General features: G+C 46.5%; 1 protein-coding gene across 2 annotated transcripts in view; it reads left to right on the top strand.

Annotated features, from left to right (window-relative positions):
- LOC135219095 (phosphatidylinositol N-acetylglucosaminyltransferase subunit H-like) overlaps positions 1 to 24,043 on the top strand; it is a 103,733-nt gene that overhangs the window by 64,849 nt on the left and 14,841 nt on the right. For both annotated transcript variants that reach the window (XM_064255531.1, XM_064255530.1), the window contains exon 3: positions 10,125 to 10,252. In XM_064255531.1, the coding sequence (XP_064111601.1) occupies positions 10,125 to 10,252 (128 nt within the window). The remainder of the gene's footprint in view (positions 1 to 10,124; positions 10,253 to 24,043) is intronic.

The raw sequence follows: 24,043 nt of genomic DNA, 5'->3' as shown, positions 1-24,043 counted from the left end.
AGCTGAATCATCGGTTGCCTCTTGAAAATCATCCTCCCTCTGCAATGACGCACCCAGGCATGAATGAGAGGGGTCCAGTCTTAAAGAAGAAGGCCGAGTTGTTCATGAAGGGCAGCAGAAGGTCCGGGAGCCAAGACCCTCAGAGCCATAAGAGCCCATGGAGGCTCTTCGCTGCCTTCCAAAGGTCCTTTTGCCCCCTTCTTACAGCCCCTTACAAGAAGGGGGAAGGTGGAGTTGGAGGACACCTGTCTGCTTCTGGTGAAGCTGGAGGAGAGAAGGGAGATGGAGCCCTCTTTGCAAGCACTGTTGGAGTCCTGTCAGGAGGATCTTGGCTGGGTTCGAACTCAATGGGTGAGATATGATACTTCTCTACAAGGGAACAAGCCCTTGGAGGTCGAGAACCTCGAGAGTTTGAAGGTCTGGACTCGTAAGGAGGAGTCACAGGATGCCTTTGCTTCTTGAGCACCTCTTGCCTGACATTAAGCACTCGTGGCAGTTTAGGGATAGTAAATCCCCTTAACTGCCCTCCCAACTTCCCAAGAGGAATCGGAAGGGGGCCTGGAAGATCATATGAAGGAGAAAGGGCCCGCTTGCGGCCTTGTTCACAAGGAAGAGTCGGGGAACAATGACCTCTGATCAGTGGTGAAAGCCTATATGGCTGCCTTTTGGAAGGCTGGGTTGCACCTTATGAGGATTCTGAGGTGGAGATGGGACCTCCAGAGGAGGAGCAGACGATGGAAGTTCCGAGGACGTCTCTGTTTTTCGTGTTGAATCATTGCAAAAAACAGAGGAAAAAGGTTTTACAAGTGCGTGTGTATCTGCAGGAGTAAGAGTGTGTGTCAGTGCGGGCACGCACACAAGTTCAGAATGTGTGTAAGTGCATGCAGGCAAATGGCGCGCGGGAGAACACCCAGAGCTGCGGGCGTTAGAGCGCGCAGGAGAGCTTTGGGGCTCTATAGGTGAAAATGCGCGTTTTGTTGCGTGTGTAGATGAAGAAGAGTGTTCTGAGAGCGCCTGCTCGAGTGTTGAGAAAAACGCTCTGGTGACTCGTATTGGCGCGCATGGGCAGTAGTGCCTCTCGGTGAGCGCTTATACTGTTGCTGAGGCAGCAGTGAAGCAGTGCGTTGGGTAACGCATGTTATAGGTGAATGCTGTCTAAAGGACACATGCACAATCATGTGTGCTGTCGGAGCGCGCTGTCCAGGAGTAACACAGTGCGCATCAGGAAGTAGTTCTCACTGTACGTATTGCCGCACACACCGGTGTAGAAGGGGGGCATGCGTTGACGTGTTGTCCCCAAGAGGGAGAGAGTTTCTCTGTGACACCTCTCCAATGAAGGCTCCTGTGCATTGAGGAGAGTAAATCCAATGAAGGCTCCTTTGTGTGTGCCGTAACATTGCACAAAGATGAGGAGCATAGCATGAAGGTCTGGTAGTTCTCAAAGGAGAGCGCGCATCAGCACGTCTCTGAGAGGGGTCTTTACTACTTCTCTGAGAGTCGATGTTGGCTCTCGAAGAAGGCGTGTCAGGAGGAGTCCGAGTGCTGGACCTGCATCCTCGAGGGCGGGCAGACAGGACGGACCTGGTCAGCATCGAAAAGAGCCTCCGCTGGGGAGGGCTCTGGGAGCTGCGCTGCAGAGGGAAGGGCGTCTTCCTTAACAGCACAGGAAAATGAGGCTGACTCCTCCAAGGAGACTGAGGAAGAAGATGCAGCTCCAGAGGAGAGTGCCGACAAAAGTCTCTCCTTCAACGGCAGGCCAGGAAGTCCCGACGAAGGCCACAAAACACGAAGGGCGTCGTCAACACGCACTGAAAAACAAGGCTCATCCTTAGAAGGGCCAGGCCTTCCTGTTTCACCTTGGGAAATGGGCAGGTCTCACCCTTTCAAAGGCTTTCCAGGAGTTAAATTGTCGCTCTTATGCACTTCACTCCCAGAGGATTGAGACAATGAAGGTCCCGAAGGACGAGTCCCCAACGAGGAAGCAGAAGGTCTGGGTCATATGGTCTTTGAGGAAGAACTCAAAAGGCGAACAATCCCTTTGTTCCGATACGTAATACAAACCATCGGTCCTTTAACAATAGGAAGTAGCTAGCGGCAGCTGGAACGGTCGTAAGCTTCGAACAAGGGGAGAACGGTAGTTAACTGCTTGTCCGATCGTCGCGCGGCTGGGCAGGTAAACAAATCACTTTTGCTTTCGGCCGTGTGAGGATAGGACGTGCTCGTCATCACTCTGCCCGCTTTGTCGTTTGCTTTGAGTATCAGCCCTCTTTTTCCTAGTGTGTTTGAGAGTGTATGCTTGTAAGTACATTTACATTTCTTTTTTCATATTAATAATGAGTGATCAAGAAATGGAGATTTCGCCGCGCCCCCCAGTCGCCCGTAGAGTGTGTCCCGGGCTGGAGGGGCGTAAATGCGGCGGATTCAGATCATTTGTGGATGTGGATCCACACGAGGTTTGTACTCGGTGTCGGGGGCGAGAATGCTCCCGCACCGAGCCATGTGTAACATGTATGAATTGGTCCGAGGCGCAGTGGGTGCTGTACGAAGGCAGGAAGAGACTTAGGCCGCCAAAGAAGTCATCGGAAAGTCCAGTGACTCCTTTGGTAACGGACACTTCGTCTTCTTTCCTGCCCCCCGGCCAGCCCCCACGTTTCGCGCCTTCCCCTGCGGGGGGGGGTAGCGGAGTCCTTCTCCTCTCTCGATCCGTCGAGTGTGGAGGAGGGCGCCCGCTACCCGGACGTCCAGTTGTATTCGGGGTCTTCCGTCCGCTCTGGGTGGGGTTCTTCTCCCCCCAGGCGCGAGGAAACCCCTCTGACTAACCCGACTGTTGCTTCCGCAGGTGTGCCATCAGCGAAGGACGACCTGGGACAGGTGTGGGAGTCGCTGGGACTGCAGGGAGTGCCTAGTATACAGGGGTTGATTCAGCGGTTGGCGGGGTCGGCAGTGGTCACTCATGGTACGGTAACCACTACCACTACCACAATATCTACACCAGCTTATGATATGCCACCGCACTTGGTGTATACACCACATGTAATGACGGTGACACCCACGGCTGCAATACACAAACCGATTACTGCCGTACCAAAGAGGACGGTGCCACCGCCACCTGGGTTCTTTGTGTTGCCGACCCCGGACTTCCGCTGCCCCAAGAGTACCCCCCTGGACCTGCCGCCAGTGCCGAGAATGACGGTAGCTGCCGACAGGACGCCTGGCTCTCCTGCGGTACCTGCCGTGCCTGCCGTACCTGTTGCTGTCTCTGCTGCTCCTTCCCTTTCAGATAATCTGCATGCTGTTCCTGCTGTTCCTGTTCCTGGACCTGTTCCTGTTGTTCCTGCTGTTGGTGGTGCTGTCACAGTCTCAGGTCTTTCCGGACAGGTGCAGTCGGGCCCTGTTGCTTCGGCAACTGCCCCGGCTCCCTCCTGGATGGAAGACCTGACGTCTGTCCTGCGGAGCCTGGCGAAGAAGAAGAGGAAGAAGAGGAAGGTGTCGTCGTCGTCTTCGTCGTCTTCTTCGTCGTCTGCTGCCTCCTCTTCCCCTTCGACTTCTAAGGCTAAACAGCCGAAGAAGAAGAAGGCTGCCTCCTCCCCCCCTAAGAAGACTCCTTCGGGATCTTCTAAGGGCCCGGCTCGCTCAGGCGAGTCGGGGAGCTCTTCTGCTGGTCCTCCTGTTCCTTCGGGAACGGGGCCCGTCTCTTCCTCTGCAAAGAAGAAGACGACGGGGACCAGAGGTGTACCAGCCTCGGCTGGTACGTCCTCACCTGGTGTTAGCGGTTCTGCCGCTAAACCAGGTTCCGTCTCGGCCGCTTCTCGTTCGCGAGAAGTACCGAGTGGACGCTCTTCCACGGGAGACCGTCCAGCCAAAGTCTTGACGTCCGAGCTCGCTCGCCGTCAAGACAGCGGCGCGGAGCAGAAGACTGGCGAGAGTCGTGCGCACGACTCTCGCCAGGCCAGTGGACGCTCTCGCAGCGATCAACTGGCTGCTCGGGTTGACGTGACGGTCGCTGACCAGCCACGGGTTGAGGCGAGGAAGGGGTCCCCGCGGCCGTCGGTACCAGCCACGGCTGGTACCAGCGGCTCGACGCGCCGAGGACGACTGGCCGGCTCTCGCCGCGACAGAGAGCCTAGCAGGTCACCTGACCGCCGCTCCCATAGGGACCGGGCGGAGACGGTGACCAGCAACAGCTCGCCTGACGCTAGAGATCAGTCTCGACGTTCTCAGCCGAGCCTCTCGCCCCAGGCGAGCGGCAAGGCTAGGCCTGCTGCTCGATCGCCACCGCGGGTTGACGATCAGCAGCAGCCCTCCACGCACGCTGGTCCTGCCAGCGAGCGAGGGGGGAGCGTCAGGTCTGCCTCTCCCGTACCTTCAACCTCCTCGGGCTATACCGGGAGGAGCGAGGTACCGAGGAGTGATCACGAGAGGTGCGCCGCTCGTGACCCCGCTATGACGCCGTATGGCTCAGGCACGGTTTTAGGACCGACCAGAACATACGCGCAAGTAGTTGGAGGCGACCGTCAGGGGTCTGCCGCTGTTCCTCCTTCTGAAGGAGGAGTATTGCGGGACCTGTTCTTGCTGGAGGGACTGGACGGTCCTACTCCACAAGACGCAGTAACTCCCGAGATACAGAGGAACTTTGCAGAGGTCATTAAGCTGATTCGTCAGCATAATGACCTTACGGAAGGATCGCCGCTACCACCGGCAGAGTCCACGTCCCGGCTCGAATCATTTTGGGGTCCCAAGAGGGAACCCAAAATGATGGTGGGGTTACCGCGATCAGAGCTTGCAGACTCAGTCCTGGATCAAGTTGAGAATCTCGTCTCAGGACGGGAGGATTCACTGAAATCCGGACGGTCTTCTAAGCTGCTTCCTCCCCCTCTACAGCGTCAGAGGCGATTCTACGTGCCTTCGGAAGACCCGATACTGCCTAAACAGGTTAACCCGGAGTTAGCGAGGCTGACTCCAGGTGTGTCCCTGCAGCAGCTCCTGTCGGAGGTTCTCGCAGCAGGAGGCACTTGCCCTGGAATCTACCGCTATGGCAGCGTTCCAGGCAGTCTCTTGGTTGGATTTGTGGTCCCTCACAATATCCAAAGTAGCGGCCGGCTCCGGGAGTTCTGCTCTCGAAGACGACGCTTCTTTCAGGAGACTGTGCCAGTCTGGAGGAAGAGCGATCTCTTACCTCGCCCATCAGACTGCTAACCTGTGGGCCAACTTGGTTCTTCGACGTAGGGACGCAGTCCTTACCCGAGTGACCAAGGGGGCCGGGCGTGAGGCGGCACTCGGCTTCGCAATGGACCCATTAGGAGTTCCCCAGCTCTCTTTCCCGGAGAGATGGTGGACGCTGCGGTGGAAAGGCGGCGCACTGATGACAGTGACCGCTTAGTTCACCAGGCAGTCTCGAAGGTTACTGGGCAATCTCGAGCGACTGCGGCCAAGCCAAAGAGCTTGGCTAGCGCTTCCACGGCGGCGAAGACGGTTGCACCGTCCAAGCCCCGTGTGAAGACTCCTGCTGTTTCGACTTCTGCTAGAGGAGGCCGTAATCAGCCCTCCTCCCAACCCTCCTTTCCCCGAGGAGGTGGTGGGAAGAAGTCGAAACGAGGAGGGAAACGCTAGGGACGGCGTTCCCCCTCACCTGCTGCCGGAAGTAGGGGGTGCCTGGCGAGACCAGTTGGGCGACCTTCGGCAGCGCTATTACGGCCGACCGAGCAAACGGATAGTAGACGTCCTTCGGGAGGGATATCTACTACCCTTCGAGTCTCGGCCCCCCCTCATCTCCAAACCGGTCCATCTACAGACCTATGTCCGGGGATCAGCAAAGGACAACGCTCTTCGACAGGAGATCAAGACCATGCTGGCGAAACGAGCTGTAGAAATCGTGGAGGACCAGTCACCGGGCTTTTACAGCCGCCTCTTCCTAGTGGAGAAGGCATCGGGGGGCTGGCGTCCGGTGATAGACCTCTCTCCCCTGAACCGCTTCGTTCGCACGACGCGGTTCACGATGGAGTCAGCACGCTCGGTGCTCGACTCGATCAGGGGGAACGATTTCATGCTTTCAGTGGACTTGAAGGACGCGTATTTTCAAATACCCATCCATCAGTCCTCCAGAAAGTACCTCCGCTTCATCTTCGACGGGACGGTGTACCAATTCAGGGCACTTTGTTTCGGTCTCTCAACCGCCCCACAGGTGTTCACGCGAGTGTTCTCTCTGGTGTCAGCTTGGGCCCATTCGCACGGGATACGTCTTCTGAGGTATCTCGACGATTGGCTAGTCCTGGCGAGCTCCCGCTCGCAGTTGCTACAGGACAGAGATCGACTCCTCAAGTTTTGTCGCGATCTGGGGATCGTGATAAACTACGAGAAGTCCGATCTCGAACCCAAGCAGAAGATGAAGTACCTGGGTATGCTGATAGACACGGTAGCAGGGCAGGTCTTTCCCGCAGACTTGCGCATCAGCAAATTCAGGGAGGCAGCCGGCCGGTTCCTGTCTCGGCAGGAACAGGCAGCACAGCAATGGCAAGTCGTGATCGGCCATCTGTCGTCACTCGAGAAGTTAGTCCCTCACGGGCGTCTTCACCTGCGGTCTCTCCAGTGGAGGCTAAGGGAGAGTTGGTCTCAGGCCAAGGATCCTCCTTACTTTCCCGTGGCTCTCACGGACAAGGTGAGGCAGGACCTAGCCTGGTGGCTCGACGACAAGAACCTCTTAAGAGGAGTGCCCATACGCACTCCCCCCCCGGAGATGCTTCTGTTCTCAGACGCATCGACCGAGGGATGGGGCGCACACCTGGAGGAGTTGCTGACTGCAGGTGTGTGGGACCATCATGAAAAGCACCTTCACATCAATGTCCTGGAACTCAAGGCGGCGTTCAACGCTCTCCGAGAGTTTCAGGACCGCTTGGTGGGACACTCAGTGGTGTTGATGTGCGACAACACCACAGTAGTGGCATATGTCAACAAGCAGGGGGGGCTAGTGTCTCTTCCGCTCCATCAGTTGACGGTGCAGGTGCACGAGTGGGCCACGGCTCACTCGATAGAGCTGTCAGCACGCTACATTCCAGGCAAGAGGAATGTAGTAGCGGACAAGCTCAGCCGTCGGGATCAGGTGATAGGGACCGAATGGTCTCTCACCAAGACCCAAGACGTGGCGGAAGGAAAGGCTCTTCAACCTGTGGGGGCGACCGGTCGTAGACCTGTTCGCCACCCGGCACAACAGAAAACTTCACGTTTTCTTTTCAGCCGTGCCGGACCCATGGGCAGCTGCAGAGGACGCTCTCCAACACCCCTGGGACAACCTCTTCGCCTACGCCTTTCCTCCCTTCTGTCTGATTCGGAAAGTGATCAGTCGAGCGCTGGTCACTCCCAATCTCAGAATGATCCTGGTGGCTCCCAAACGTCCTCAAGCCGTTTGGTATCCGGACCTGCTGGCTCTTCTTGCGGACGCACCGAGAGAGCTACCCAGTTGGCACAACCTTCTAGCCCAGCCACACGTAGAACGGTACCACCAAGCAGTCCAGTCCCTTCAACTTCACGGCTGGCTGTTATCCACCATCTCTTGCGAACGAGAGGCTTTTCTCGTAGCGCAGCAACAGAGATGGCTGGACACGTCCGACAGTCCCTCTGCAGCTGTGTACCAGGGGAAGTGGGCCGTCTTCTGTGGTTGGTGTCGTAGACAGGGTCTGTCTCCTCTCAGAGCCACTCTTCAGCGCAGGTAGCGGATTTCCTCGTGTTTCTTCGCCGAGAGAAGCTCCTCTCAGTACCCACAGTTAAAGGATATAGAGCCGCCCTGGCTCTCGTCCTAAAACTGAGGGGACTGGACATCTCGAATTCGTTCGAGATCTCCTTGCTAATGAGGAGCTTCGAAAGGTCTTGCCCACCCAGGGAACTCAGGCCCCCTGCGTGGGATGTGACTCTCGTCCTTAGGAGTTTGACTCGAAGACCCTTCGAGCCACTCCGAGAGTCGTCAGACAGGGATCTGACCCTCAAGACCCTCTTCTTGCTGGCCCTGGCATCGGCGAAGAGAGTAGGGGAACTACATGGTCTTTCTTATGATGTTAAACACACCAGAGGCTGGGGATCTGTGACGCTCGATTTCGTCCCGAACTTCGTAGCCAAGACTCAGAATCCGTCGATCCCTGACGACAGGTTCGAGTCTTTCACGATCCCTCCCTTCTGGACTTCACCGATAACGATGCGGATGAGATGCTGCTTTGTCCTGTGAGGGCGCTACGGCGCTATCTGAAGAGAACTCGACACCTCAGGCCTGAGTGTCGACGCCTCTTCGTTAGCACTGGGGTTACCAAGAAAGAAGTTTCCAAGAACACGCTTTCTTTCTGGCTGCGTGAGGTGATCAGGAGAGCGTACGAGGCTGATGGTAGCGACGACATCCGTACGCTCCGACCGAGAGCCCACGAAGTCAGAGGTATCGGACCCTCCTTAGCGTTCCGTAAGAACTTCTCCGTGGCGCAGGTCCTGAAGGCAGGTGTCTGGGCCAACCAGACCACCTTCACGTCCTTCTACCTTCGGGATATTGCCCACAAGTCCTTGGATACTTTTTCCTTGGGACCTGTGGTGGCTGCTCAACACGTTGTGTAAGCTTACCCAGCACCCGAGCAGGCAGAACAGCATCGATTCCTGGTATGACTGGGAGAATGAATGTGTGAATGAGAGAGTGACTGGCTTCTCTTCACCATCTTTCTCTACCTCTACCTGTGGGCAGAGGGATACGGTCGTTACCACGCTGGAAGGGAGTCAGATGCAGGTAAGCTATTCAATCGAGCTCCATCCTATCTCTTTAACTAGAGATAGGAGTGTATATCCACCACTTTCTCCAACAAGGGGGAGAAAGTGGATGCCTACATGAGACAAACCCATTACTTTATATTTGCTCATGTACAGGAAAAAGTTCTTACAATGCTGGTACGAAGAGATACGCTTGCCTCTCTCTTAGTACTTGGCCCAGAGGTCTGACCATTGATCCTGCGGTGCACACCCCGATCAATCGGACAGAGGCTTGGATCCCTCCCTCGCTCTTACGACCAGGGAGGCATTCCAGGGATGGACGAACACCAGTCTGTTCATCAAAAGACTCAGATTCCACCCACCAAGAAGTGAGTCTTCCTATTGTTAAAGGACCGATGGTTTGTATTACGTATCGGAACAAATGACAATTTGTCGAAAATTGCATTTTTCCTAACTATACAAACCTGAGGTCCTTTACATATACTCCCTCCTCATGCCACCCCTCACTCTGCGTATTTTGCATGGGCCAAAAGCAAAAGTGATTTGTTTACCTCCCAGTCGCGCGGCGCGCGACGATCGGACAAGCAGTTAACTACCGTTCTCCCCTTGTTCGAAGCTTACGACCGTTCCAGCTGCCGCTAGCTACTTCCTATTGTTAAAGTACCTCAGGTTTGTATAGTTAGGAAAAATGCAATTTTCGACAAATTGTCATTTTCTTCTTACTTTGCCACTGGCAATACTCAACCCACTTGGCAGGTGACAAGGTACGACACTCCTCATAGCGATTCCGATGTACAGGAATGCTCCCTGCAAGAAGGATGAAGGGAGTGAGGGTCTCTATCAATCATGCTCACGAAAGTCCCACACCTACGGCCCGGGACACCATATTGTCAGACATACTCGCATTCAGCTAGAAAGATAAAAAGAATGTTATGAATAATTTCAACAAGACAGCGAGAGCGAAAGAGAGAGGTCTTTCCTCGCTGCTGGCTGTAATCAAAGTGATGACTCAGTGAGCTGGTGGGGAGGTGGTGCTTCCCCACCGCTGGGCAGGTAACTACCGGCTCGGTAATTAACTACCTCGGTAAATAAAAGAAAGTATTAGCCAGTAGTTTCAGCTAAGCTACAATCTATCCTAAGTAAAGGACGGAAGGGTTGTATATGGTGTAGGAACAAAAGTTGTGTTCATTACAGTAGAATACTATACTATTATTTTACCCAGTTTTAAGGGATTCTTTCATCAGGGATGTGCAGTTTTTCTTTTCCAATCCTGCTTGAAATATCCTTAAATACAAATATACAGGCAAGATTGGTTATACTATTTTATATTACTGAAATTTTTGTAGACAGTTATATAACATGTATGGTGTTTTTACCTCTCTTTTACTCAGAAACATTACTTGTTGTGGCTGGACTTGGAGTACAAACTACCATTACATTTTACTCTGGTCGCCAACATACTCGTTTCATTTTGTGGAGTGATGTCATTGATATCATTATTGCAGAGACGATAACAATGGTGAGTAAATACATTCTCATCAAACTCATTTTTATGTTCGTTGAACTTTTCATGCTAAGATCTTAGTGCTTTAATATTCTTGTTGTACAAAAATACAATTTCACAAGCCTTATTATTCAGTATGTGGAGTGGCAGACCATCAAGGTTTTGCTTTGAAGAAAATCCCATGATATAATATATGAGATCTGTCCGTTTGGTAGGATAGAGGTGGATAGACCTCTTCTGCCTTAAGTGTTAGTTTTTCTCATTTGGTTTGTTTTCATGATAAACCTTCTATGTGTGAGTTTTCATCCTAATGATCTTATTGTTTCAATTTTTTTTATATGTAATATATCCTCCATTTTTATTTATGATAGATTTTAATATTGTCTCTTCCAAGATATTTGCTTCTGCTTTTAGCTTTTTTCATTACATATATAAAAATATAGGATGTGGGAGCATATGTGTATTCTGCAGTCAGAGAAATTTCCATGTAGCCTCTCTTTTTTCCTCTCAGCCCCTTCCTCTCCCCGTCCAGTTTTCAGGTTCATCCTTCCTTACTATCATTTGGAGCTTCTTTAGATCTTTCTTCTAAGCATAAAAAGTCTTAGAGGTTTGTTTTATTTTTTTTGTCAAGATTGAAGAACATTTGAGAAAAATCATGTTTCTCCCTCTCAGTATGTAATACTTGCACATCCTACCATCCTCACTTTTATTACTAGTGCCTGGGGTTTTGCCTCTTCTAGACATTCAATTTAAGTCATTTTGGTGTCACCCTGTTTTCTGTTGCTGTTCTCTTACATTTTGCCTCCTCCCTCATCTGCCTCAGAATCTTGGTCACACTAGATTTCAGCATGTAGTTTCTTCCCCTTCACTGGACTAGGATATCATTAAAGTTTGGTAGATAATACTCTTCTTCTCTTTACTTTTTCATTTGCTCTTTCTTGAGGCAGGAAATATTAGGCACCCCTCATTTTTGTGATATTACTAACCTTCAGAAAACTGTTATTTGATGAAAAACGTTCATTAAACCGTGACTGTAGCTGCTTTAGGTCTCATGCCTGCCATTCTACACCTACGTTTTGACTGTCATTCAATTTGTCATCCTTTAATTTAAATATGCATACTAATGTTTCAAGCTAGGATGCAGCCTCTGCTGTAAGAGGTAGGTTTAGATAGTATTCCTCCACCTACACAACCAAGGAATTTGATGTAGCCATCCCTCTCCTTGAAAACAGTGTTCCTTCTCCTTCCTTACCACAGCTGGGTTGAGAGGGATCGGCCACTGGAGTGGAGGTGTCAATGAGGTTTTGTTCATACACGGAACAAACCTTCGGTCTTAACAATAGGATAATCTTCTAGTGTTAGCTGGAAACCAGTAAAAACAATCAAAGATTGTAAAACAAGGAATCTGTGGCATCTGGCAACTCATGCATATACAAGGTGGATGTTCGGTCATTGACCAAGCTCGGACCCCCACAACATGCCAGTGTTTCTTATACCGTCTTGAAGAATGGAGTTTCGCTTCGCTCTCCTTTTCCAAGCCAGTTTTTTTTTATCACAGCCTGCACGTTATTCCTTTTTATTTTATTCATCCCAGAAGTTCCATGGACGTCTAAGTTTTTAGACAAGCCTTCCTTGTTTGCTGTGTTGACCTTCCTTGGGACAGATGCTTTTGCAGTGGATTCATCTTTTAACTCAGCACCGTCATCGCTTGCATTGTGTAATAGGCTGGTCCGTCTCCTAAGAGAGTATTGCCCCTTCAGAGAGACAGGACCCTTTACTTTGGTTTTGTGTTTTAATTTGGAAATATGTGTATTGACGTTTGTTTTATGTATATTTTCACACTCGTCTGGGAACTTTGTAATGTTTTAGTCTTTCAGAATGCGGGTTTTGGGATGTTCGGGACAAATTTTAATGGCGGACGATTGCAATCTTCCCTTCTACTTGCAGGGCCAGTCCTTATTGTCGTCTTTACTCTTTGTTATTTTAGTAGGATTGGGGCATGGGCAGTACACCTCTCTTCTGTCTTTCCCTCCACCTCGCATATTATAATTGTTTTAGTCTCAGGATACAATCTTCTTCCTGAGGGAGAGAGATTTTTCGTTTATTTACAGATTCTGAAGTTGTCAGCCCTGTTTCTTACTGGAATCTGGCAGCGGCAGCAGTCTCCCAGAACTTGGGAGCTCTCTTCTTCGCTTCCATCTCACAGAGATTCCAATTCACTAATTCTGACTGGTGTGTTTGTGCTGTGAAGAAGTGAGAATTTGGAGCAGTCAATACTGTTGGCAGTGGGTTCCTTGCTGTTTTCAGAGCCCCTTCCTGCTGAACATCGTTTTCCTATGGTGTTCAAGTGGATAATGATATGCATAATTGTAATACTATTTTGTTTTACGTATTCTGCACTACTTAAAATCTTAAAATGATCTCTTGCTCTTTTTGACAGTAATCTGCTGTGTGACATTGTGAATGGGCTGTGATGTTGTGAATGAGCATGTGACGTCGTGAATAGGCAGGTGACGTCATGGGTTCTGCCGACTGCATAGTTGTCACTGCTCTTAAGGTTGATTTCTCCCCATATTTCTCTGACAATGGTTTTCTTCATGGAGATTCGTCACTTCTGTCACATATGCGTGTCCTGGGGAGGCCATCCATTTACTGTAGATGGTGACAGAATGCTCTGTTTTGCCATCTTTGCTGTTACCAAGACCCTTGACTTGATCTACATTCCAATGTCGTGACATCATTCTTATACATGTCTGCCTGTGATGTCCGCTTAGGTCGCGTCTCTCCTACACCTGTTGAGCAGTGATGTGACTTTCAACTTCGTCCATGATGCCATCAGTGTGATCTTCCTGGAACTGGTTATTTGGATGGACTTCTGTGTTTGGTAGTAGCTGTCCCAGAGTTTCTACTACCTAGAGGAGTGCATCACTGTTTTCTCCACAGTGGCATGTTTGTGTTTGTGAGGCTCGTGGGAGTAATGCATCTAATATCTTTATTTCAGATATGGAGTCATCCAAGATGGAAGTTGTTTGGGCATTGCTTGGGCTACGGGGTTCACCTTCCTTGGATGGGCTGTTGTCGCATTTCTTGGAGGCACATACCCCTTCACCAGCCCCTATAGCAGTTCCGCCTCTCCTGGGACTCTACGTTGGCTCTAGCGTGCTGCCACCTCGCAGACCCCTTTTTCCATTGTCGACGCTCACTGGGTTGCTCCTTATCACTCTGCCAGTGAGGCCATGGACCAGCGCTGGTCTTAAAGGATGTCGTGACGTCACTCCCAGCATCCTCTCAGCCTGTGACGTCAAATGCGGTGGCCATGCATCCTACAGTTATGACATCATCGTCTTCTCTCACTGAACCATCCAAGGTGTTGGTTCAATCAGTCTTTAAGAGGCTGGACTCTGTTTTACAAGAGAGGATTTCTGCTTGATCTACGAAGAGGAGGAGTCGTAAACAGAGGGTCTCCTGGGTCTCTTTCCAGACTCCTGCAAGTAAGAGACTTCTTAGAGAGGGGAGTTTCACTCCATCTACTTCTTCTCCATCACCGTCTCGCCATCATGTCAGACATAGGAGGATCACCCCCTAGATGCTGACCCCTTGGCATGGGTAGGGGGCTTAGGAACCAGCAGCTGGGCCCTTATGCCTGGTGGGGTTGCTTTCTCACTGGTCCTTGGGGCCCCAGCTGCTGATCCAACTAAATTAGTCAGAAGTTTTCCTTCTTTCTGCAATTTTTTCATTCTTACTACATCCTTCTCCTTCTAGTAATATTTTTTACTAGCATTCGGATTAATTATGTGGAATTTTCCACTTTTGTTAAATTTTATTGCTTAGGTGAGTCTGAGAAGGGATCGTGTTTTGGAAGGGGTTTGCATTCGAAGCTAATTGTGGGAGTTGTGGTGGTTGAGTTGCCACCTGATATGGTTTGGAACTAAGAGGTAGTGATGAGACCCTCCCATTTCTACCTTGAGGGCGGAACCACCTCCAAACACCAGCTCATCGGAATCCAGGGGGGCTGGTGTTTGAGATGGGACTCCTGGCTTTTGTCCGGAAGCCCACCAATACGTTTGGAGTGGGGAGTCGGTCCTCACTAGTTGGGGCAGAACTCCCAGCAGGCGGATAGGCTTATACCTGGGCCACTGCAAGCGTATTGGTGCTATCCCGTAAGGGTAGAGTATGGGTTGAACCACTGGGAGTCGACTCTCACTTGTGCCATTGGTGGAGAATTTGAATACCTGACTTACCCACGATACCTTCTTGATATAACCAAGCAGTCTACAAACATATTGAAATTATGGATATTGACTAATGTTTGCCCTCCCCTGGATCTGACGACTTAATGGCACTGGCGACAACTTCAGGCATGGACACGGATGAGAGCTCGGCTATCACACACAACCATGCATCGAGACACCAGGGTGCTATTAAAACTGGTGGATTTGACATAAATAAGAGAGTGCTTTATTGCACTAATGCAAGCCTTTTGTTGGACTACAAGTGCTTGCATAGTGGTGCAAAACAGTTTGGTAAGGTGGAGAGGATTAAAATGCTTCTAGAAAAAGACAAGCAGGCTTTTTCTGCATACATTAAATTTTCCTCTCCCCAAGAAGCTAGTGAGGCACAACTGAAATTAAATGGCCACATTCTAAATATGACTGTTTTAAGCACCAAGGTGTTTTCAGTGAGGAATTTGAACGATGAGCCATTCGATTTTGTTCCTAAGGACGAAGAATGTGGACCAGCAACATATACCAGGACGCTTCCTCCCCCATATGGCATGTTGCCAGTTATAAGAAGGGAAGGGAAAATTTCATTAAATCTGCTGAATGTATTGAGAATAAAGTAGGTTCTATTCCTATCGGTAATCTGAAACGATATGGAAAGAACGTCTCATTGCCTGCTTTTATGATGTACTCATAAAAGCAGGCAATGAGACGCAGGCTATATTACTATCAAAGTTTAGACCCCCAAAAAGTGGAAATATTGAGGCAATCACATCACACAGATTCTTTAACACGCTGAAATGGATAGTTTATTCCAGAGACTTGCATGTTTTTAATGAGGAGGAGATTATCCTTAGGTGCCCTCCTTGTGTATCTCATGTAAAAAAATTGGGAGGGGATGCAGCTATGCTTTTACCTTCTCCTCCAATTACTTGCCTGATACCATCAATGTTGGCCATGAGAGGATGCAAGTCAAAAAATATAAAAGAAAGCCTAAACAATGTCGCAAATGTTTAGAATATGGCCACATTCAAGACTCGTGTGGAAACAATAAGAGATGTTCTGTGTGCTCGCTGAGCATGACAATTTGGACAAGTGTGAAGCAGCCCGTTATTGTTTCCAGTGCAGGGGTGATCACTCTCCAAACACTAGGACTTGCCTCAGATACAGGTTTGAGCAAGACGTGTTGGCAGTGGCTGGTAATGAACATCTCAGCATCAGTGCAGCAAAGCGTGTGGTAATGGGGGCTAACGAGTGCCAACTTTACGTATGCTTCTGTAATAAAGTTGATGAAGAGTTCTGGCAATGAGACACCACCAGTAATTGAATCTAACAGTATGCATCGGAAACCTGTTTCTCCTTGCACTGGAAATAATAATCAGAAACTTATGTCAGCAAGTGCTTTGAAGCCCAATACAAAAATTGTTCTTCCAAAAGCATGGACAATTTATCCTCTCAAGCTGATACAAATGTAACAGTTGCAAATGCAGCCCCTAAGCAAAGTTTGCAAACGTCCACAAATAATAATTTCACTAAGAAGCAACCAAAGGAGTGGTCCAAACTAGAGAGATCTAGCTCGGATCCATCAATTATCACAGTCACTAAGAAACATGATAAAACTACAGCTTCATCCACCAGGAAGCGTATAAGAAACACGTCCCCAAATAATGAAAGTTTTATCATAAAAACTTCAAATGGGTACAGTGTTCTGAAAGAGATCTCTCCGCCAAGAAAGATAGTTCCAAAAGCAAATCCAGTTCAAAGACATGCGAGTTCTCATCAGTCTTGCTGCCCCAAGACTAATACCAGTAGTATAGTGATGCACGAAATCACAGTAAAAATCCTGAGCATCAGACTCTAATTCAGAAATCTGTTTGTCAGCCAAGAACCCTGATCTCTAATAAAGATGAAAAGGGATCAAGAAAACAATCTCTTATTAAGGAGAAATTTCCTCTCCAACCTAGGATCAGTACTTCCCCTCCAAAGAGTGGGAAGTAGTATATTTTACCACCTTAACATTCAAGTTCGATGTCCTTCAATGGAACTGTAAGGGTCTCAGAGCCTGGACAGAAGACTTTAAAGTTTAATGCATGAATTCAATCCAGGGATTGTATGCCTGCAGGAGACTATGTTAGGTAACTCTCCTTATAATCCTGGACTTGATTATGCTATTTTTAATTTTTTTTTTTTTTTCCCAATTGGTGGGCACTTTTTTTTTTTTTTTTTTTTTTTTTTTTTTTTTTCCCAATTGGTGATCGTCCATGGAGGTGTTGCAATTATTGTTAATAAATCTCTGCAGCCCTCCACAATACAATTAAATGCAACTCTACAAGCTGTTGCTGTCTCTGTCATACGTATTAGACAAGAGGATAACGGTTTGTTCATTATACCTCCCACCAGATCTTTCTTTTAACATTGGAAATCTTCAGTCCTTGATTAACCAACTTCCCACTCCTTTTCTCTTATTAGGGGATTTTAATGCCCACAACCCCCTTTGGGGAAGTCGGTGTTTAGACAGCAAGGGGAAAATAATTGAGGACCTTATTGACACGAATGATGTTGCCCTATATTATAATGGGTCAATGACCTTCCACAGCATTCATAATAATCATCTCTCTGCACTGGACCTTAGTATTTCCTCAAAAAATATCACCATGACTTTAACTGGTCTGTTAATGAAGATTTGAATGGAAGTGATCATTACCCGATCCATCTGAAATATGTTGTAAATGCTCCATCTGAAACATTACCCGTGGAAGTTAGAGGATGCTGACTAGGACAAGTTCAGTAAAGGAGTCAGTCTAGATAAGGAGTTTGTCATATTTCATTCTCACCTGGATGCCTATGACTACTTCACTGAATTGACTCTGAAGAGTGCTGAGGGCTCGATTCCCAAGACAAAAGGTAAACCTCGTAGACCTGTAGTTCCCTGGTAGAATAAGACGTGGTATTCTGAGGAGAGTCACTAGGAAGTGCTACTGACGATACAAAACTAGTGGCTCCCCTCAGTCTAAAGTAAATCTATAATCGTGCGTTAGCCTAACAGCGGTGCTTTTATAAGAAAGCTGGCTTTACTATATTAATGGAATCAATTCCAGAACTCCATTGAGAGTGGTGTGGCACAAAATCAGGAAACTAAGTGGAAAATTTGTTGCGTCACCATTACCCTTATTAAAAGTCAATAACACACTGATCACAGAGCCTACTGAAGTTGCCAATGAGCTGGGAAAACACTTTTCTCAAGTTTCCAGCCCTGACAATTATTCTCTAGAATTTCAAAGAATTCAGAATGCCGAAATGACTGAAATTTGAATCGGGAAAATCTGAACCATACAACCACAAATTTTCCTTAAGAGAATTTTGGGAGGCACTCTCTTCAACTGAATCAACAGCTCCAGGGGGTGATTCAATTTTATATGAAATGCTTAAACACCTCCCAGATGATGCTAAAAAGTATCTACTCAAGATTATAAACAAAATATGGGAAACTGGAATTTTACCCAAGGACTGGAAAATATTCATAGTTGTTCCCATAAAAAAGCCCGATAAAGACGCTTCCCAAGCCACCAGCTATAGACCAATAGCTCTTACCAGCTATGTGTGTAAGCTGATGGAAAAAATGATAAACACCAGATTAGTTTGGCACCTGTAAACCAAAGGACTAATATCTCTATTTCAATTTGGTTTCAGGAAAAATCATTCCACCCTTGATCCCTTGCTGAGGCTGACCAATCAAATCCAACAAGGATTTGCCAAACAATGTCAGACTATCGGCATATTTTTCGACCTTGAGAAAGCATATGACACTACTTGGAGAATTTGCATCATAAAACAATTGCACAAGATGGGCATATGTGGAAGAATTATTAAATTTTTATGTCCCTTTTTAACAGAGATTTTTTAAGGTTAGAGTGGGCAAAACACTCGCCCAACCTTTTGTGCTGGAGGAGGGTGTTCCACAAGGAAGTGTTTTAAGTGTAACACTTTTTTCAGTGGCAATAAACAGTATAGTCCAACAAATATCATCACCTGTTAAATGCTCGCTGTTTGTTGATGACCTTGCAATATACTGCACAGGATATGATATCTTGTCAGTATGTAAACATTTGCAAGGTCTGTTAATGCTATTACAAAGTGGGCTGATGAGAATGGTTTTAAATTCTCTTCCTCTAAAACAGTTTCTGTAAGATTTACTTGGTGCCAGCATGTGGAAGAGGTTCCCACACTTAGTTTAAAAGGATCTATCATTCCTTATGAAAATGAAGTAATATTTTTGGGAATGACCATTGACCAGAAATTGACATGGGCCAGCAACATAAATGCCTTAAAGATTAAGGTTAAACAATATTTGAATATTTTAAAGGTTGTTTCTGCATTTAGTTGGGGAGCTGATAAAAAATCCCTGCTGAGACTGTATGACTCGTGTCGATCCAAGCTGGACTTTGGCTGCCAGATTTATTCCTCAGCTTGTAAAACCAGGCTGAAAGAACTGGACGTTGTACACAATATGGGGCTGAGAATATGCTGAAAGCATATAGTATGTTGATACTAACCAACTTCCCGTTGATCTGAGAAGGCAAGAACTAGGATTAAGGTACATGGCTAGAATTAAAAGTGCTCCCAAAAATCCCTCCTTCCAGGTGCTGAGGGAAGCAGACTCACGGGTCTTTTCTGGTATAAGAGCCTCTAGACCATTCCAAGTTAGACTAAATGAAGATGTTATGGGTAATCATCATAAATCCCGGAAAGTCATGGAAGTAAAACATCCTGTGTATCCTCCATGGCTTATTCCAGAAGCATGCGTGTGTAAAAAAGCATATAACAAAAAAGACTGTCCTGAGGAAGAGATTAAGGGAAAATTCTTGGAGCACGAAACTGTTCATACTAATGTGACAAAAATATATATGGATGAATCAGAGTCAGATAGTGGTGTTGGCTGTGCAGTTATCCTTGGTGATACAGCATATGCAGCTAAACTACTTGACTTTGTATCCATATTCACAGCAGAATTAACAGCCATATTCTCTGCCCTGGATATAGTTTTTCAAAGTAGCGACACTAATTTTGTCATTTTCTCGGATTCCAAAAGCACTTTAGAAGCTATTAAAAAATTCAGTAGCTTCCATCCTTTGGTTCAAAAAGTTCAGGAATCGCTCTTCCATATGTATTATTTGCGTAAATATGTCTCTTTCTGTTGGGTCCCTTCACATGTGGGGATTTGCGGAAACAAGATGGCAGATAGGGAAGCGAAAGCTGCTAGTGTCTCATCAAGCAAATGGCAAGAAAGATAGACTTCTCCTCATCTTGCCAATAATAGAAAGTATAGATATATTAGAAATAATATATTGCCGTGGCCTTTGTCTATCCAGTCTGATAGACGAACAGAAATAGTTTTAAGCAGACTGAGGAATGGGCACACTTATTTGACCCATCAGTTTATTTTAGAAGGGGGCAGCCTCCCAGAGTGTGCTTGTGGTGGCGAGATGCTAACAGTGGAGCACATTCTGGTTGCTTGCCCCAGATATTTTAACCAGAGAGAGAGATATTTTAGGGGTAAATCCCTTCGTGATATTTTGGGAGATGAAGCAGATATTTCTGCTCTCATCTCCTTTGTAAAGTCTATAAACATTTTTAATAACATTTAATTATTTTTTATCTATCACATCATAGATATATATATTTATTTATTAAGCATTTTCTTCATTAATTCATTCATTTGTCATATGGTATTTTATCTATGAACCATTTTCTTCATACACTTTTTAACTCATTTATAATGTAATTTATTTACTTTCCATTACGACACTGAATGGCTTCTTTGGCCCTAGTGCCTGGGCTTTTGCCCTAAGACTCATACATCCATTCATCCATCCAAAGGAGGATCAAGGACTTTGTGGTTTCGTCACCTACGAGTGAAGGAGTGCATCGCCGTCTGCCCCCACATGTCCGTCTCTCCCATGCACCTCCGAGTTCATGCAAGTGAGAGGAATGCTTTACCATCTGCCCCCAAGGTCATGTTTTTTCTCCACACGCTTGCGTTCGTGAGGTTGGCAGTGGAGCTAGTGGAAGGAAGGCATTTTTGGAGCGATCTTCTCCTCTGTTAGAAATGCACGTTCCTTTGGCAGCACAGGAACATCTCCAGTGTTTACAAGTGCAGTTCCTCTGACAGTGCACAAGTTGACAGTAGGATATTTAGAAAGTTTCTGTGTAGAGCATATTATCAGAGGGACATCCCCTTGGGTTATCCTATTGCCTCCTCTGCCTACTTGGAGGAGAATCATGTTAGACCTCTTTGCTACATGGTTCAACAGGAAGCTAGAGGTCTATTATTCATCGTCCCAGATCTGTTTGCCGGGGCAGAGGACTCCCTTCTGCCTACTGGGAACATCCTGTCAGGTTATGCATCTCCTCCATTCTACCTGTTCCGACATGTCCTGAACAGAGTAGTAATGGGTTCCAAATTCTTAGTATGACCCTAGTAGCTCCTTGTGGTCCCAAGCTGAGTGGCCAGGAGAGATTCCACCTAGCACAACCTTCTCTGCCAGTCCTATTTGGAGAGATACCACCAATCAGTAAGATCTTTATCTCTTCATGTCTAGAGTCTGTCCAGTATCTCTTTCAAGCAAGAGATCTTGTGGCACATTGACTCGGATGTAAGGCTATTTCAGAGGATCTTCGTCAGCTGTATCCAAGATGAGCTGTCTGCTGCTGTGATGTGTCTCATCGAAGGGATTTCTCTCAACTCAATTTCTTTTCAGTAGATAAAGATCTTCTGGATCTTTTTCAGAATAGAGGAAATTCTTTCTGTTTATTCTGGTCTGGCTTGTGATTAGTTCATCTAAAGATGTGAACTTCACTTCGCTCTGGGAATATTCTATGTAGTTCAAGAGCTTTGAGTGGTCTTGTCTCACTTAGGAAACTCAGACCTCCTGCGTGTGACCTTACTCTGGTACTGAATAGTCTCACTTGAGCTCCTTTTGAGTCCATGCATCAATTGTCTTACAGGAAACTGACCGTGGAAACAGTTTCCTTCTGACTTTGGGTTCCTTAGAAGAGTTGGAGAGCTCCATGGTCAGGCATGTGACAAACTCTCAAGCAGTTGGGGTCAGTAGCTTTTGAATTTGCCCTGGAATTCGTGGCTAAGACCCAGGATCCCACAGTTCACGGTAACAGATTTGCCTCTTTTCTATTCTTTATGGCGTGGAGTCCATCAGCAACATTCAAGAGTTTCTGCTTTGACCAATCAAAGCACTGCGTTGTTATCTGAAGAGCTTGTCACCTAGAGTTTAGGCGTCATAGACTTCATGTTAACACAAGCCAGGCCAAGAAAGAGGTGTCATAGAATACCCTTTCGTTTAACTACATGAGGTGATTAGGAAAATGTATTCCTCATCAAGTTCTGTCACCAATTCAGTGCATGCAGAAGCGCATGACATCTGAGGAATAGGTTCCTCCCTGGAATTAAGTAGAACTTATCAGTTCATAGGATTTTGAATACTAGTTCCTGACTGTGTCAAACCACTTTCACTTTCTTCTACCTGAAAGATGTTGCCCACAGATCCTTGGACACTTTTTCCTTGGGTCCAGTGGTGGCTGTGCAACAAATGTAAGCTCATCCAGTGCCCCTGGCAGGTTAGTTTGTATCTTGCCTGAGATGATTGTATGGAGTAAGGAATGAGTGAGATGACTAGTCGCTTTTCTTTCCCTTTTCTCCTTTCTTCATAACTTTGGGTGGTTTGAAGAATTGACACATCTTACGCTGGAACTGGTTTGATGCAGTAAGCATTGTGATTCTATCCACTGTCAAGAGCAAAGGTTTGTTCTGCTCTCTGTAGCCTCCTCTCTTATATTTCATCGTGGGTTGGAAGAAAGACTGATGCATCACTGGATTCAAGCGCAGTCTCTGACTCGCTTCCACCTCAATTACGTATTGGATGCCAGATGCCTCAGATTCCTTGCATTTACAGTTTTTTTATTGCTTTTTAACTGGTTTCCAGCTGGTGCCAGAAGGTTTATCCAACTGTTAAGACCTTAGGTTTGTTAGCTGTGAAAAATTAAAATCTTAATAAAAAATGTGTAATATTTTGACACTAAGCTGATTTATGGTGACATTAAGGTGTCCTTCTCATAGCTGGCGAGCGACTGGGAGTGTTTTATGATTTATTTGACAGCCAGATGAGTTAGAGCTAATTTCCCTGGCACAATTTATGCCGCTCCTATCTGCAGTTGTATAAGGAACTTAGCATTTTAAGCCCCTTTCACGCTGAAAGAATCTGGCTTTAATAAAAAAAAATAATTGAATTAAGTTAGAATTGTAAATTTTGTTTTAAATGAAAGCTGAACTAGTTTACTTAAAAGATGTTAAGCATGGATTTTAATCCCCATCCAGTAACGAAGACATTAACCCTTTTGGTCAAAGAACCTTGTTGAAATTAGGAAAGTGTTTTATTGTTTTCAAAGTTTTAATAATGTTTTTGTTAAGTGAAATATTTTTATAGAAAGCCAAGACAATATTGTTTAAGACACCAACCAGTAATATTAGGACACAGTCATACAAACTTCCCCTCCCCGCCTATCCAAGCATCTTCCCCTACCCCTCCATGACAAAGAAATATAAATATTACCCAGTTTTTATTTAAGTTTTTTTAAGCAAGAGTACAGTAGCACTTCAACTTAACAGAAGCTGTGGAGGTCTAGTTTTCTAATAATTAACAAACTCTGTAAAGTAGCAATGACCCCATAGTAAAGCCTGCACATGTATATTTTCTATCCACATAGTTCATAACATAAAGTATCATACTTTACATTCAAAATTCAATTTACTGGATTTAATAAGTTTAACAAAAATGTTGTTGATTAGCAGATCTCAAACAAACATATTTTCCACCCCATCCTCCCCTTTAGGTGGATGGAAAACTTAGCTGAATGACTCTGAAGCTTTAACTATTCTAGGTGTAACTTTGGACTCCCAAATAATTTTCAAGAAACATCCATTGAGAAAGTTGGCAAATGGCAGACGAAAGTTGGGTATTTTTTGTAAGGCCTCATATATTTATAATAGTGATAAAATCAGCTCAAGATGTTTTAAGGCATATATCCTTCATTTACTAGAATAGTGTTTTCCGGTGTGGATGTCTGCTGCTGCCGGAGATTTATTCTTTTAGGTAGAGTGGTTTGTGGTGGTAGGTCTCTGTTATGACTTGGACCATCAAAGGATGGTCTCTGTGACTTTTTCATAAATTAAATTCTAATAGAGATCTCTGACCACCTTTTCCTGCCAAGAGTAACCAGATTTGCTAAATGGCAGCAGCAACACCAACATTCAATAAACGTGCCTCGTTGTAGAAATTCTCAGTTCCAAAGTTCTTTTCGTCGCACTGTTGGGCTGTGTAACAGCCTCCCAGAGGATGTTTTGCAATTGGAACTTCAGAAGTTCTAGAGAAGATGCATTGCATTACTACCCTAATATAATTCAACTAGTACTGTAAAATTTTACATGACATTTTTGTTTATTTATGAATGTATTAATATATATTTCCAATGGCTGATCTCTTTCTATATTGCCCAATATCTTCTGTTACTTCTT

This window comes from Macrobrachium nipponense, chromosome 1, assembly GCF_015104395.2.
Source record: "Macrobrachium nipponense isolate FS-2020 chromosome 1, ASM1510439v2, whole genome shotgun sequence".
In the NCBI taxonomy this organism is placed as follows: Eukaryota; Metazoa; Arthropoda; class Malacostraca; order Decapoda; family Palaemonidae; genus Macrobrachium; species Macrobrachium nipponense.
This window is presented reverse-complemented; position numbering and strand designations above follow the sequence as displayed.